This window comes from Cetorhinus maximus, chromosome 20 (genome assembly GCF_964194155.1).
Source record: "Cetorhinus maximus chromosome 20, sCetMax3.hap1.1, whole genome shotgun sequence".
Lineage (NCBI taxonomy): Eukaryota > Metazoa > Chordata > Chondrichthyes > Lamniformes > Cetorhinidae > Cetorhinus > Cetorhinus maximus.
In genome coordinates, this window is record NC_135898.1 from 88,354,178 (window position 1) to 88,370,249 (window position 16,072).

The 16,072-nt window shown below is 43.6% G+C and overlaps 1 protein-coding gene across 2 annotated transcripts in view; it reads left to right on the forward strand.

The window, feature by feature from the left end:
* The window catches only part of hpse2 (heparanase 2), a 342,759-nt gene extending 327,506 nt beyond the window's left edge, over positions 1–15,253 (forward strand). For both annotated transcript variants that reach the window (XM_078565124.1, XM_078565125.1), the window contains exon 12: positions 14,949–15,253. In XM_078565124.1, coding sequence (XP_078421250.1) covers positions 14,949–15,114 — 166 coding nt within the window. In that variant the 3' untranslated portion in view covers positions 15,115–15,253. The remainder of the gene's footprint in view (positions 1–14,948) is intronic.
* Positions 15,254–16,072: the final 819 nt, after the last annotated feature.

Consider the following 16,072-nt stretch of genomic DNA (forward strand, 5'->3'; position numbering starts at 1 on the left):
TCAATATACTCGCCTACCCTTTGGAGTATCGTCTGCATGTGCAATCTTCCAAAGGGTAATTGAGAGTCTTTTGCAAGGACTCCCCTGAGCGGTAGTTTACCCAGATGATGTTCCAATCACAGGGTCAACAAAACCAAACACTTGGCTAACCTGGAGGAGGTGCTAAAAAGATTCTTGGAAGCCGGCTTTTGGTTAAAGAAAGAGAAATGTACATTTCAAGCACCAGAAGTTACTTAGAAGAAAAGAGTTGACGTTTCGAGTCCTCATGACCCTTCAGCAGAACTGTTCTGTTCTGCTGAAGGATCATGAGGACTCGAAACGTCAACTCTTTTCTTCTCCGCCGATGCTGCCAGACCTGCTGAGTTTTTCCAGGTAATTCTGTTTTTGTTTTGGATTTCCAGCATCCACAGTAGTTTTTTGTTTTTACCAGAAGTTACTTGCCTGGGTCACAGGGCGGATGTCATGGGTTTGCGTCCGGTAGAAGAGAAAGTTAGCGCCTTCTCCGTCCAGTGTAACCAAACTCAGGTCTTTCCTGATCAATTATTATGGCCACTTCTTGCCAAACTTATCAACAGTGTTACGATTATATTTGTTGATAGAAAAGAATCATCATTGGTCGTGGAATTCATAACTTTGTGAATGTTAAGAAGCCATTACATTCATCATGTTAATTGGTGCACTACAACCCATCAAAAGAATGAGTATTTTTTTTATTTATTCATGGGATGTGGGAGACACTGGCTAGGCCAGCATTTATTGCCCATCCCTAATTGCCCTTGTTCAGTGGGCAGTTAAAAGTCAACCACATTTTTGTGGGTCTAGAGTTACCAGACCAGGTAAGGGTAGCAGATTTCCTTTCCCTAAAGGACATTAGCAAACCAGATGGGTTTTTACAACAATCACTTCATGGTCATCATTGGACTTTTTGTTAAAGTTCCAGATTTTTATTGAATTCAAATTCCACCCTCCACCACGGTGGGATTTGAACCTGGGTCCCCAGACCATTATGCCACCACCTCCCCTTATTAACATGGGATGCGTTTCCTTATGGTGTGGGAGCTGTGTTATCACATAGACTGGAAGGTGGATCAGGAAGGCCAATTGCCTATGCCCCAAGGACTCTCCTCATATCCGAGAAGGGTTATTCCCAACTGGAAAAGGGAGGTCTATCGGTGACACTTGGAGTGAAGAAATTTCACCAGTATCTGCATGGACGACTTTTCACCATTGTGTCGGACTATAAACCATTAATGGGTTTATTCAGTGAGGATCAGCAAGAATTCAACATTGGGCTTTGATACTATCTGCGTATGAATATATCTTTATGCACCGTCCTGGCTTGCATGTTGCAAATGCAGACGCACTCAGTCATCTCCTGTTACTTGATAGCACTGTGCATGCTCCACTGCCACAAGAAGTTCATTCTTGGATTCTTCACCTTTGTGCATGAAGTAAATTAGAAATTGGACAAACAGAGATCCAACTTTGTCAAAAGTCCAAGACCTTGTATTGCAAGGGTGGTCAAATTCAGTAGTCTCTGAAGATATAAGACCATTCTATGCCAGTAAGAGAGAGTTAATTTGGCCAAGATGGAATCTTGTTGTGGGGATTAAGAGTTTTCGTCCCATCGCAAGGAAGAGAACTGCTCTTGGCAGAGCTTCGCAGTGCACATCCAAACATATCGAAGATGAAAATGCTTGCGTGAATTATGCCTGGCGGGCAGGCATTGACAGTGACATTGAAAGCATGGTCAAGCACTGTCTCCATTGTCAGCAACAATAGAAGTTGCCCGTTTCAGCTCCACTGCATCCGTGGGAGTTGCCTTAACCCTGGGTTAGACTACATATTGATTATGTAGAACCATTCTTAGGTACCATGTCTTTATTGGTCGTAGATGTGCATTCTAAATGGATGGATGTGTAGGAAGTCAGATCACCAATATTGAAGTCATCGTTTCTGATAACGGTACAGTCTTTACCAGTACAGAGTTTCAGAGATTCATGAGTTTAAATGGAATCAGACATATTAAAACAGCCCCATACCATCTCTCATCAAATGGTTTAGCTGGAGAGCTGTGCAAACGTTCAAATGAAGTGGTACTCTAGAAACTCGACTTTCCCACTTTCTTCTCAGTTATCAAACGATGCCTCATTCAACTACGGGTTCAACTCCGTCTGAATTATAGGTGAAATGCCACCTGTGTACAAGGTTAAGTCTGGTGTTTTCAAACTTAGAGGGGAAGGTAGAGAAGAAGCAGAGTAATCAAAAGTTGAATCACAATATTCTTAGCAAAGTTCGCCGATTCACTGTAGCAGACACAGTATTCATGCAGAATTTTGGAAGTGGACCTTGTTGGGTTTCTGGACCAATTGTCTCAGAAACTGGTCCCTTGTCCTTTCAGGTAGAAGTGGAAGACAGAATTGTTTAAAAACATGTGGACCACCTTCGGAATAGAGACATTCCAGCAACCAGCTATTCCTTCTGTGATTAACGTCGCACCATTAATTCTTGAGATGACAGATTGACCTAGAATAGACATGCCCAATGTCTCTGTAAAGTTTCCAAACCCTGAACTGCCACTTTCTAATGATGTATCTGGTGCTGCAGTTCCTGATCAAGTTGATCCTGTGGAAGAACCTTAAATGGTTCCTTAACCAAATAAGGAAAGCACCTCAGAGATTTAACCTTTAATCACCTGAGTTGTATATATATGTGTTATGTTGGATATTCAAATTTCTCTGTAAATAGAAACTGTAAAAAAAACTAAAGGGAGAGGAAATGTTAGTAACTGAAGGTATAGCCTTTCCTACAGTCTATCAGGGATCACATGATTGTCGGACCCCTAACCGCGGGTAATCCAGGGGGTGGGGCTTCTTGTCAAGGCTCTGGTTCAAGTATGTAGCATCTGAAAAGCTCTCTGTAATAAAGTTTATCTGTTTCTTGTTGAAACCTGAGATGTTATTACAGCAGACGAGTACAGTTAAGAAATTTACTTTTAAAATATTTGACATCCAAATGAATTAATTAAATAGAATAGAGATGGCTGGGCAGGTGATGTGTTGCAGCTGTAGCATGTGGGAGCTGGTGGACGGTGGTGCGATCCACGGTGACCACATCTGCAGCAAGTGTTGGCAGCTCGAGGAACTTCAGCTCAGAGTTAATGAGCTGGAGACCGAGCAGGGGACGCTGTGACACATCAGGGAGGTGGGAGTTACCTGGATGCAATGTTTCAGGAGACAGTCACACCCCTTAGATTAATTACATCAAATTTAGACCATGGTCAGGGACAGGAGGGTGTGACTGCGAGTGAGGCAGGTAAGGGGATCCAGAATTTAGCTTTGGAGGAGTGCCCTTCAGCCAGTGCCCTTGTCCAATAGGTATGAGGTTCTTGCTCCCGGTGTGGACGAGGGCAGAGACTGCTTGGAGGATGAGCAAACTGACCACAGCACCGTGGTACAGCGTGCCATTCAAGTGGGTGGAGAAAAGAGAAATGTAGTAGTAATAGGGGATAGCATAGTTAGGGGAATAGATACTGTTCTCTGCAGCAACGACAGCGAGTCCCGAAGGCTGCGTTGCCTACCTGGTGCCATCTCTTCTGGGCTGGAGAGGAACTTGGAGTGGGAGGTGGAAGGTCCAGTTGTGGTCCACGTAGGCACCAACGACATAGGTAGGACTAGGAAAGAGGTTCTGCTGAGGGACTACGAGCAGTTTTGGGTTGAATTAAAAAGGAGAACCACAAAGGTAGTAATTTCTGATTACTCCCTGAGCCATTATTACCTGATTACTACCTGACCTTGCTGGGAGACAGTCAGGAGCTGAGCAGCGCGCAGTTTCACTGTTTCAGCTGCTGTGAGGCTGCAGTTGGGGTAAAAGGAAAAAAAAACAACAGTGACATCACAGGAAGTGAGTAAGTTGATTGGCCGGTAAGTGCTCAGTCTAAGGGACAGTGTGTGAAAAACCAGCTTAGGACAGGCCAGTTCAGGTAGATCTATAAATAAAAAGAACTAAAACTTTAAAATAATAAACCAAAATTTGAGAACTTTAAAATTAAAATAAAATAATAAAGATTTAAAAAAGCAATAAAAATAAAGTAGTTTAAACAAACATCTAAAACACATACCTTGTAGTTAAGAAGCATATAACACTCAGTTGTCAGTGATACTAGCATTCAATAAACACAATAAATTGTAGCATACATAGGAAGAAAGTAATTAAAGTAAATTAACTAAATAACATAAGTTAGAATGGCAGGACAGATGTTATGTTGCAGCTGTGGGATGTGGGAGCTTCTGGACACCGAGGTGATCCATGACAAACACGTCTGCAGGAAGTGTAAGCATTTTGAGGAATTCCGGATTATTGATCTGGAAGCCGAAATGCAAACGCTGTGCAACATAAGGGAGGGGGAGAAGTACCTGGGTACTTTGTTCCAGAAGACAGTCACACATCTTAGAAGAGGGACATCTGTTTTGGTTAGCAGTGAGTGACAGGAGGATGTGACTGTGAGTGAGGCAGGTAATGGGACCGAGCAGAAAGTGGTGGAGGAGCCTCAGACCTTGCAATTTTCAAACAGGTTTGAGGTGCTCACAACCTGTGTGGATGAAAGCGAAGCCTGCAAGGTGGATCAGCTGGCTGGCCATGGCACTGTAGTACAGGAAGCCATTCAAGTGGGAAGAGCAAAAAGGAATGTAGTGGTAGTAGGGGACAGTATAGTGAGGTGGATTGACACTGTTCTCTGCAGCAAAGAACGAGAGTCCAGATGGCTATGTTGCCCACCTGGTGCCAGGGTTTGGGACATCTGTTCAGGGCTGGAGAGGAACTTGCAGTGGGAGGGGCAGGATCCAGTTGGCATGGTCCATGTAGGTACCAATGACATAGGTAGAACTAGGAAAGAGGTTCTGCAAAGTCAGTCTGAGGAGCTAGGTACCAAATTAAGCAGAACCTCAAAGATAATGATCTCTGGATTATTACCTAAGCCACATGCAAGTTAGCATTGGGCAAATAAGATTAGAGAGATGAATGTGTGGCTCAAAGATTGGTGTGGAAGAAGTGGGTTCCAGTTTGTGGGGCACTAGCATCAGTATTGGGCACTGTAACGTTGGGACGGTTTACACATGAACCAGGCTGAGACGATTGTCCTCGCAAATCGTGTAACCAGGGAAGTAAAGAGGGCTTTAAACAAACAAGGGGGGTGAGGGATCAAGCTTGGGTAGAGGTAGCAATTCAAGAGGTAGAGTCAAGACAGGAGAGCAAAATAGTAATATGAGAAATGAGGGTCAGAGAATGGCAGGAAGGGACAGAGAGAAAAAACCTAAGAATACATCAGCAGTCAAGACTGGATGTTACAAAGGTAACAAAAAGGCAAAACTGAAGGCTCTCTATCTGAATGCTTGTAGCATTCATAAAGTAAATTAATTGATGGCCCAATTGAAGTAAATAAATATGATCTGATAGCAATTACGGAGATGTGACTGCAGGATGGCAAAGATTGGGTCCTTAATATTGAAGGGTACATGATATTCAAGAAGAATAGGAAGCTAGGTAAAGGTGGAGGGGTAGCACTGTTAATCAGAGAGGGTATTGGTGCAATAGTTAGAGATGACCTTGGTTCAGGAGATCAGGATGTAGAATCGGTTTGGGTGGAGATGGGGAATAGTAGGGGGACAGAGGCATTAGTGGGACTGGTCTAAAGTCCCCTAACAGTAACCACAGTATAGGCCAAAGTGTTCAAGAGAAAATATTGTGTGATAAAGGGACAGCAATAATCATGGGTGATTTTAATCTACACATAAACTGGAAAAATCAGATTGGCAGTAGTAGCCTGGAAGAGGAGTTCTTGGAATGCTTTTGAGATAGTTTCTTAGAGCAGCATGTTCTGGAACCAACCAGAGAGCAGGTTATATTAGACTTGGTATTGTGTAACGTGACAGGATTAATTAATGATCTCAGAGTAAAGGCACCCCTAAGCAACAGCGATCACAATATGATTGAATTTTACATCTAGTTTGAAAGGGAGAAGAGCGGGTCTAAGACTAGTATCTTAAACTTAAATAAGGGCAACTATGTGGGGATGAAAGCTGAGCTAGCTGAAGTGAACTGGGAAACTAGGCTAGAGGATAGATCAATAGAGAAGCAGTGGCAGACATTTAAGGGGATATTTCAGAGTATTCAGAATAAGCACATTCCTACTATAAAGAAAAATTCTTAGGAGAGGACCCACCATCCTTGATTAACTAAAGATGTTAAGGAAAGCATCAAACTTAAAGAAAAAGCATACAACTCCGCAAGGATGATTGGCAGGACAGATGAATGGACAGAATATAAAGAAGGACAGAAAATGACTAAAAGGTTAATCAGGAGAAAGATATTAGAGTATGAGAGGAAGCTAGCTAGAAATGTAAAAACAGATAGCAAGAGTTTCTACAGGTATTTAAAAGGAAAAAGAGTAAGTAAAATGAGTGTTGGTCCTCTAGGGAGTGACAGTGGGGAGATAATAGGAGATAATAAGGAAAAGGCAGAAGAAATGAACATATATTTTGCTTCTGTGTTCACTATAAGGGATACAAAAAACATTTCAGTAATAGCTACAAATCAGGAGGTGAACGGGAGAGAGGAACTTGGTGAAATTGAAATCATTAGGGAAGCAGTACTGAGCAAATTGATGGAGCTGCGGGCTGACAAGTCTCTGGGTCCTGATGGACTACATCCTAGGGCCTTAAAAGAGGTGGCTAATGAGGTAGTTGATGCCATTAATTTTCCAAAATTCGCCAGATTCTGGAAAGGTTCCGTCAGACTAGAAAGTAGCAAATACAACCCCTCTATTCAAGAAGGGAGGGAGGCAGAAAACAGAAAACTATAGGCCAGTTAGCTTGATGTCTGTGATGGGGAATCGATCATTAAGGAGGGTATAGCTGGGCACTTAGAAGAACTCAAGGCAATTGGGAAGAGTCAGCATGGTTTTGTGAAAGGAATTTCATGTTTAACCAATTTATTGGAGCTTTTTGAAGGAGTAACATGCACAATGGATAAAGGGGAGTCTGTAGACGTACTGTCCTTGGGTTTCCAGAAGGCATTTGATAAGGTGCCATGTCAAAGATTATTACAGAAAATAAAAGTGCAAGGTGTAGGGGGTAACATGTTAGCATGGTTAGAAGATTGGCTGGCTGGCAGAAAGCAGAGGGTATGCATAAATGGGTATTTTTCTGATGTGATGAGTGGAGTCCCACAGGGGCTTGCGCTGGGGCCTCAAATTTTTATAATTTACATTGATGACTTAGATGAGGGGAGTGAAGACATGGTAGCTAAATTTGCAGATGACACAAAGATAGAAAATTATGTTGTGAAGAGGACATGAGGAGGTTGCAGGTGGATTGTGATAGGTTGAGTGAGTGGACAAAGATCTGGCAAATGGAGTTTAATGTGGGAAAATGTGAAGTTGTTCACTTTGGCAGGAAGACCAAAAAAGCAGAGTATTACTTAAATAGAGAACGGCTGCATAATTCTGAGGTGCAGAGGGATCTAGGTGTTCTAGCATGAGTCACAAAAAGTTAGTATGCAGGCACAGCAAGTAATTAAGAAGGCTAATGGAATACTATCCTGTATTACAAGAGAGATTGAACATAAAAGTAAGGACATTTATGCTTGAGTTACACAGAGCATTGGTGAGACCACACCTTGAATACTGTGTGCAGTTTCCTCTCCTTATTTAAGGAAGGATGTAAATGCATTGGAGGCTGTTCAAAAGAGGTTTACTAGATTGATGCCTGGAATGAGTAGGTTGTCTTATGAGGAAAGGTTGGACAGACTGGGCTTGTTTCCACTGGAGTTTAGAAGAGTGAGGGGTGATTTGATTGAAGTCTATAAGATCCTGAACAGCCTTGACAAGGTGGACGTCAAAATGATGTTTCCTCTTGTGGGTGAGTCCAGAACCAGGGGGCACTGTTTTAAAATTAGGGGTCACCCTTTTAGGACAGAGATGAGGAGAATTTTTTTCTCCCAGAGGGTTGAGCGACTTTGGAACTCTCTGCCTCAGAAGGTAGTGGAGGCGGGGTCATTGAGTATTTTTAAGGCAGAGGTAGATAGATTCTTGTTAGGCAAGGGAATCAAAGGTTATCGGGGTTAGGTGGGAAAGTGGAAATTGAAACACAAGGGGTAGAATTTCCCCCCGTTGAGGGGTTGGGGTGGGGTGGGGGGGTGGGTTTGTGCGGGGTCAGGCGCGGGCAGGCGTGGACCTGATCGGCTTCCCCGATCGGGTCCGCGCTGCCATTTTACATAGGTGACCCAGTTAAGGCCCAGCCAGTGTGACGTGCGCCCGGAAGCGCTGAGCGCTCCCTGTGCTGGCAGAGTGGGGTTCCCTGAGTCGTGGTCTGGCACTCTTTCACACATGTACGCTACAGAGTGCAGAAATCCCCCTGAGGCACAGAGCTGCCTCAGGGAGATTAGTTTAAGTTCCAAAACTTATAATAAAGAAGAAAAAAAAAAATTAAGACATGGCCCCTCATGTGACAGTGTCACATGAGCTGGGACATGTCAATGAACTTTAAAGAAAAAATTTACTTAATTTATAAACCCTTCATGAAACCTTCATGCCCGTGGATGAGGTTCCATGAAAAATGCGAAGGCCGCCTGGGCTCTTCGCCTGCCCTCCTGCCACCCTTAAGGTTGGACGGGCAGCTTTCTCAATTGGCTTAATTAGTTCATTAATGGCCTTAACAAGCCTTTGACAGTTTGACCGAACTGAAAATCTAAATGACGTGCAGTGACATTGGGACACACGCCAACGTCACCCTGCGTCATTTTACGCCTCGGCGAGTGGGCCCTGCCCCCGCTCACTGAGCCAAAGCTTCAGCCCAAGAAGGTCAGCCATGATTTATGGGATGGCAGAGAAGGCTGGAGTGGCCAAATGGTCTACTCCAGCTCCTATTTCTTATGTTCTTATTTGCAAATTGGCATAGGGTAAATAAGATTAAAGAAGTAAATGCGTGACTCAAAGATTGGTATGGGAGAAATGGGTTCCAATTCATGGGGCACTGGCACTAGGGGGAAGGAGGGAGCTGTTCCGTTGGGATGGGCTTCATTTGAACCATGCTGGGACCAGTGTCCTGGCGAATCATATAACTAGGGTTGTAGATAGGACTTTAAACTAATTAGTGGAGTGGGGGGGGGGGTTTCAATTGAAGGGAAGTTTAAAAAATCAAAGAGAAATGAGAGAACAGCAGGGTAGTGAAGAGGTGAACGATAATCAAAGTGTGACAGGAAGTGGCAGAAAATATAAGCAGAAGAGTGCAGCAGAAATCAGAACCAGAATGAGCAATAATGGTAAAAAGCCAAAGCTTAAGGCTCTTTATCTGAATGCACACAGCTTTTGTAACAAGATAGATGAGTTGACAGCACAAATAGAAATAAATGAAAATGACCTGATAGCTATTACAGAGACCAAGATTGGGAACTAAATGTTCAAGGGTATTCGACATTCTGGAAAAATAGGCAAAAAGGAAAAGGAGGTGGGGTAGCTTTGTTAAGGTATCAGTGTGGTAGTGAATAGTGATATAGGTGCAATAGATCATGATGTGGAATCAGTTTCGATGGAAATAAGGAATAGCAAGGGGAAGTAGTCACGGGTGGAAGTCGTATATAGGCCCCCAAAGAGTTGCCTCACTGCAGGACAACGTATAAATTGGGAAATAATGGAGGGGTGTAAGAAGGGTGCTACAATTGTCATGGGTGATTTTAATCTGCTATTGACTGGGCAAATCAGATTGGCAAGGATAACTTGGAAGACAAATTTGTTGAGTGCATCAGGGATTGTTTCTTAGAGCAATACATTGCGGAACCTACCCAGGAACAGGCTATTTTAGATCCACTAATGTGTAATGAGGTGGGATTAATAAGCGATATCGTAGTTAAGGATCCACTAGGGGGTAGCGATCACAACATGGTAGAATTTCAAATTCAGTTTGAGGGCAAGCAACTCGGGTCTCAAACCAGTGTCCTCAACTTAAATAAGGGCAATTACAGAAGTATGAAGAAAGAGTTGTCTAAAGCGGGCTGGGAAAATAGACTAAGTAGATGAGCAGACATTAAACAGATATTTCATAATGCTCAGCAAAAATTTATCCCAGTCAAAAAGAAGGACTCGATGAGAAAGATGAACCACCTGTGGTTAAAACAGGTGGTCAAGGAGAGTATCCAATCAAAAACTAAGGCATACAAAGTGGCGAAAACTAGTGGTAGGCCAGAGGGTTGGGAATTTTTTAGGAACCAGCAGCGGAGACTAAAAAGCAAATGAAGAGGGAGAAAACTGAATATGAAAGTAAATTGGCAAGAAATATAAAAACAAACAGCAAGAGCTTCTACGGGTATAAAAAAAGAAAGAGAGTAGCTAAAGTGAGCATGGGACCCTTGGAGGATGCGACTGGAGAATTGACAACAAAGAACAGGGAAATGGCAGATAATTTAAAGCAATATTTTGCATCGGTCTTCATGGTGGAGGACACTATAAACATCCCAAAGGTATCAGATAAGCAAGGAGCTAATGGGAGGGAAGATCTTGTAACAGTCTCTATCAAGAGGGACAAAGAATTTGACTAAAGGACGACAAGTTGCCAGGGCCTGATGGCCTGCATCCAAGGGTTTTAAAGGAAGTGGCTGCAGAGATAGTGGAGGCATCGGTCGAAATATCCCAGAACTCACTGGATTCGGGGAGGGTCACAGTGGATTGGAAAACCGCTAATGTGACACCCCTGTTCAAGAAGGGAGGGAGACAAAAAGCAAGAAATTATAGGCCAGTCAGCTTAACATCTGTTGTTGGGAAAATGCTAGAGTCCATTATTAGGGAAGAAATAGCAAGACATTTAGAAAAGCTTAACGCAATCAAACAGAGTCAACATGGTTTTGTGAAAGGGAAATCATGATTGACAAATTTGCTAGAGTTCTTTGAGGATACAACAAGCAGAGTTGATAAAGGGGAACTGGTAGATGTAGTGTGTTTAGATTCCCAGAAGATATTTGATAAGGTGCCACATAAAAATGTTATTGCACAAGATGGGAGTTCATGGTAATGGGGATAATGTATTAGCATGGATTGAGGATTGGTTAACACACACAAGGCAGAGAGCCAGGACTAATGGGTCTTTTTCAGGTTGGATAGACGTAACTTGTGGAATGCCACAAGGATCAGTCCTTGGGCCTCAATTATTTACTATCTATATTAATGACTTGGAGGATGGGGCAGAGTGTAATGTATCCAAATTTGCTGACAATACAAAAATAGTTGGGAGAGCATGTTGTGATGAGAACATAAGGAATCTGCAAGGGGATATAGATATAGAGCGAGTGGGCAAAAAACCTGGCAATGGAGTTTAATGTAGGAAAGTGTGAGGTCATGCACTTTGGTAGGAAAAATCAAAAGGCAGACTATTATTTAAATGGAGAGAGACTCTAAAAAAGTGCAGTACAGAGGGATCTGGGTGTTCTTGTGCACGAAACACAAACTGTTAGCATGCAGGTGCAGCAATAATTAAAAAGGAAAATGGAATTTTGGCCTGTATTGCTAGGGGGTTGGAGTTTAAAAATAGGAAGTCTTGTTACAACTGTACAGGGTGTTGGGGAGGCCGCACTGGAGCACTGTGTACAGTTTTGGTCCCCGTATTTAAGAAAGGATATACTGGCATTGGAGGCAGTTCAAGAGAGATTCACTAGGCTGATTCCTGGGCTGAAGGGGTTGACTTATCAAGAACGGCTAAACAGGTTAGGCCTTTATTCATTAGAGTTTAAAAGAATGAGGGGTGATCTTATTGAAACATACAAGATTCTGAGGGGGCTTGACAGGGTAGATGTTGAGAAGATGTTTCCACTAGTGGGAGAATCTCAAACTAGGGGACATAGTTACAGAATAAGGGGACACTCATTTAAAACTGAGAGGTGAAGGAATTTCTTCTCACAGAGGATAGTGAATGTCTAGAATTCTCTACCTCAGAGAGTTGTAGAGGCTAGATCACTGAAAGTATTTAAAGAGGGGGTTGATAGATTTTTGAAATATTGGGGAGTTGAGGGCTGTGAGGAGCTGGCACGAAAGAGGAATTGAGGCCTGGGGTAGATCAGCCATTATCTTAATGAATGAGGGGGGGGCATGCTTGAGGGGCTGAATGGCCTTCTCCTGCCCCTATTTCTTATGTTCTTATGGTATGCCAAGTCATTACACCTGCCTTTGACCCATATCCCTTACTGTCCTTACCCAACAAAAATCTACATCATGAAAAGTTCAATTGACCCTCCATGTACATTACTGAACAGAATACGATGTTAACCTGTGTCTAGCTCCACTGTGCCTGAGCTGGGATTGCCCGGTGACTGAATTGGAAAGGGTTCCATTATTACATGCCCTTGATGGGCACAAGAAGAAACAAATTGACCCTGACTTATTTTTAAAGTTCATTGATCTCAACTTCGAATCACCATCATCACTGTTATTTCCTTTTGAATGCTGCTTTGTCCCCTTTACATCCTTTTGTGAATGTATTTTGCTGAATGTCAGGGGAACACATTACTTCCCAGTCATATTATAGAAGATTGCAACAAGAGAAGGCCACACAAGGGGCTGCTACGCAATTTGCATTAGCAGGGAGCAGAATGAAAATTCCCTTCCTATTTCTCTTCCCGGGTGGGAAGTGTGTACCTCCTGCCACCCACTTATAACTCAAGGCAAGTAGGTGAGCCATTTTTGTCACAGCAGCGCACATTAGGATCCCGTTACACAGCTTCCCGGAAAAGCCTGTATCAATTTATAACTTGGAGTCAAAACACACGTTTACATCTTTAATCATGTGTAACATGGTGGAAGAAAGTTTAAGACTCACTATTGTGTATTATTTTGGAAAAAAATTGTTTCTTTGTGGTGGTGGCCAATGGGAAACAATAGCTCCTTGAGAGTATGGCAACAATATGCCATTGTCCTGATTTCTTGATGCATTCAAGAAAATGGAGGGCTCTGAGGAACTGGCATGAAAGAGGAATTGAGGCCTGGGGTAGATCAGCCATGATCTTAATGAATGGGGTGGAGGGGGTGGGGGGAGGTGAGGGATAGGCTTGAGGGGCCGAATGGAGAAAAATCCTCTCAATTTGGATAGGGGTTTCGTTTTTAATTCAATTTCAAGATGTGGACATCCCCGGCTAGGCCAACATTTAGTGACCATCTTTAGTCACCGTGAGAAGGTGGCAGTGGGCGGTTTGGAATAACTGAGTGTCTTGCCAGGCCACATCCCAGTCCGCAACTGGGATCATAGGTAGGCCAGACTGGGTCAGGGTGTAAGCCAATCAGGTGGGGTTTTACAGCAGTTCAGCAGGTTCGTGGTCACTTTAACAGATGCCAGCATTTCTATTTCCAGTTTTTAAAAACTGGATTCAAATTCTCAAACAGCCATGGTGTCTGGGCCTCTGGATTAGCAGGTTAGTAGCATTAACTGCTTATACCTGCCCTACGTACAACAAAATGCTGTGGTCATTAGAAAAATCAGAATCAACTCTGAGGTTGGTATAGCTCTTCTACAAAAGCCTTTGCAGGAGAAATAACTGAGGTGCTCTCTAAGCCGTATGTGATGGCTTTTGAGTTGTTATGACTACATTTGCTCCCTGTGTATTTACCTATCTTCTCTTTGGCTCTTATTTATTTTCTCTCCTGGAACTGGCCTTCGATGTTATGACTCTGCTGGCTGTCTCCCATCTTGTTTCTATATGCCACTGGCCTAGTTTCTGATACCCTGACCCGATGTATATTCCTTTGCTGCCCTGCCAGATTTTTTAGAATTTATTTCAATTTATTTTTCAACGGAACAAGCAACCACACGCAACATTCCATTCAACAGGCAGTCAATGTTCACCAAACGCTAGGAGCAAGGCCAGTTGAGTGGCAGTTGAGGTTAAGGGGGAATAATTTGAAGCAAGACTCCTGGCGTGGAGTTTTGCTAAACTGGATCGATCGCCACAGATTGATCAATCCCCTTTCTCCAAAACTCACTCCCGAGTTGGAGCAGGGCAATGCTGGGGCTCTTGAAAATGTTTCCCATATGCTGCTCAAAGCCCCTAACAGATAATGCACGTGCTAATATCCTCTTTACCGGGTTGTGTTTATGGCCTTATTAACAAGTCTGTAAGTGTGTCTGTGCCCTGACAAGTTACGTGCAAGTGTGTTCCAGCGCCCTATTGGCAGACTGTGCTCTAGATCACAAGGTTGGCTCATATGAAAAATGTCAATTTCTCCTCATCCTTCAAGTATGCACACTTCTATCACCTTCGCATTGCAACATCTGGCTGCCTCTTAAATTAGTCCAAACTTCTGAATTGAACCATTCTTCCTGGCAACCCATTCTAGCTATTTATCATCTTCTGTGGCATCTATATTTGTTTGCCCTCTTGGCACTGCATGCATGTATTCATGTGGCTCAATCATGGAGCACTCTCAGCTCTGAGCCTGACAAACTGTAGGTTCAAATCCCACTCCAAAGACTTGAGCACAAAATCTGGGTTGGCACCCCAGGGCAGCACTGAGGGTGTGCCACACTGCAGAAGGTGGGTGAGAGGTTAAACCCAGGTCCTGTCTCGCCTCGATGTAAAAGACCTCATGGCACTGTTTAGAAGATCAGAGGAGCTCTCCCCAGTGTCTTCACCCAATATTTATTCCCCCAGCCAACAGCATTAAAAAAAGAGACTATCTGGTCATTATCACATTGTTGTTTGTGGGATCTTGCTGTGTGCTATGTTTCCCACATTGCAACAGTGACTACACTTAAAAAGTTTGGGGGGAAAGCTCTTTGGGATGTCCTGTGGTCGTGAAGCCTCTATATAAATGCAAGGTTTTAGAAGCAGTCTAGCTATTGACCAGCAGGTGCACAGCATCATATAGGCTTCTGTATGGACAGGATCCTCCTCACCATGGCTTTGCTTTATCCTAGGTCTGTGCAGCTGAATGGTCGGCCGCTAGTAATGGTAGACGACGAAACATTTCCCGAACTAAAACCAAGAACTCTACGAGCTGGAAGAATTGTGGTGGTTCCCCCCCTTTCCATTGGATTCTACGTGGTGAAGAATGCCAACGCCCCTTCTTGCAAGTTCCGGTAGCCATGCTGCCCAGAGGCTGACTACCTGCCACCTTGTCCTAAGCAATATTCTAAAAAAAAAAATCAGCTGACTATCTGTGTTCCTGCCTGAACCTCTTCTGAAAGCAGGGCCTGAAAAGCCCCTGACTGAAAAGTCAAAATGTGACGTCCCTCTCTTCCGCAAACCACTGCCCCACCACTCCCCCACCCCACCCCCCTCCCCCTCCCCCACCCATCCTCTCTTTCTTTGTCTGCTTCACGAAATGACTAACCAGCTCAAACACTACAGCAATTCCTTTGTTGTAATGGTCTTCAATGAATGACTTTCTTTTTAAAGCAGAACCATCCAAGGAACAGTCTTCATAAACACAGCAAATTACTGTTCAGACAGTGTGCTAGACTCTGGATTATACATTGACAATGCCTCAAGGCACCTTCTGTACAAAAGAGTTATTTTTCTAGTCAGGTAGTGTAAATCAGACCCAAATCGCCATAGCAACCTCTTCAAAACATCCAATTAGTTGCTTTTATATTGTTAGTCTGGTCTGTGTAAGTGGAAGAAATGTGTCTCCCTGTTTGCAAACTGGCTTCTACCAGCTTTCCTGATGTCCTGATGGTTCAGTGCAACACTTCTGTGCGCAACTGAGCCATCCAGGCCAGGGGCAGTCCTGGTTCATTCGATGATCTGTGCTGAGTTAGCTGATCACCACTCAATCACTGCTAGATTGTTGCTATAACTGGTCTCCGTGCCCCTGAGTTAGGGAGGTGGTGGGGGTAGGGGCGAGGGGTTTGTGTAATTCAACCAGCGTACCTATGTCCATTGACCACTGCTGGAAAGTGTGTGTGTGTATTAATTATGGATGATGACTAATTCGGACATGGCTATGGTCTCCTTCATGGCTGAATAACTTGTGAGCACTTGCCGTCTGGTAAACCTGGGTGACTGACCAGACAGTTGTCACATCCCTGGGAAAATAGCA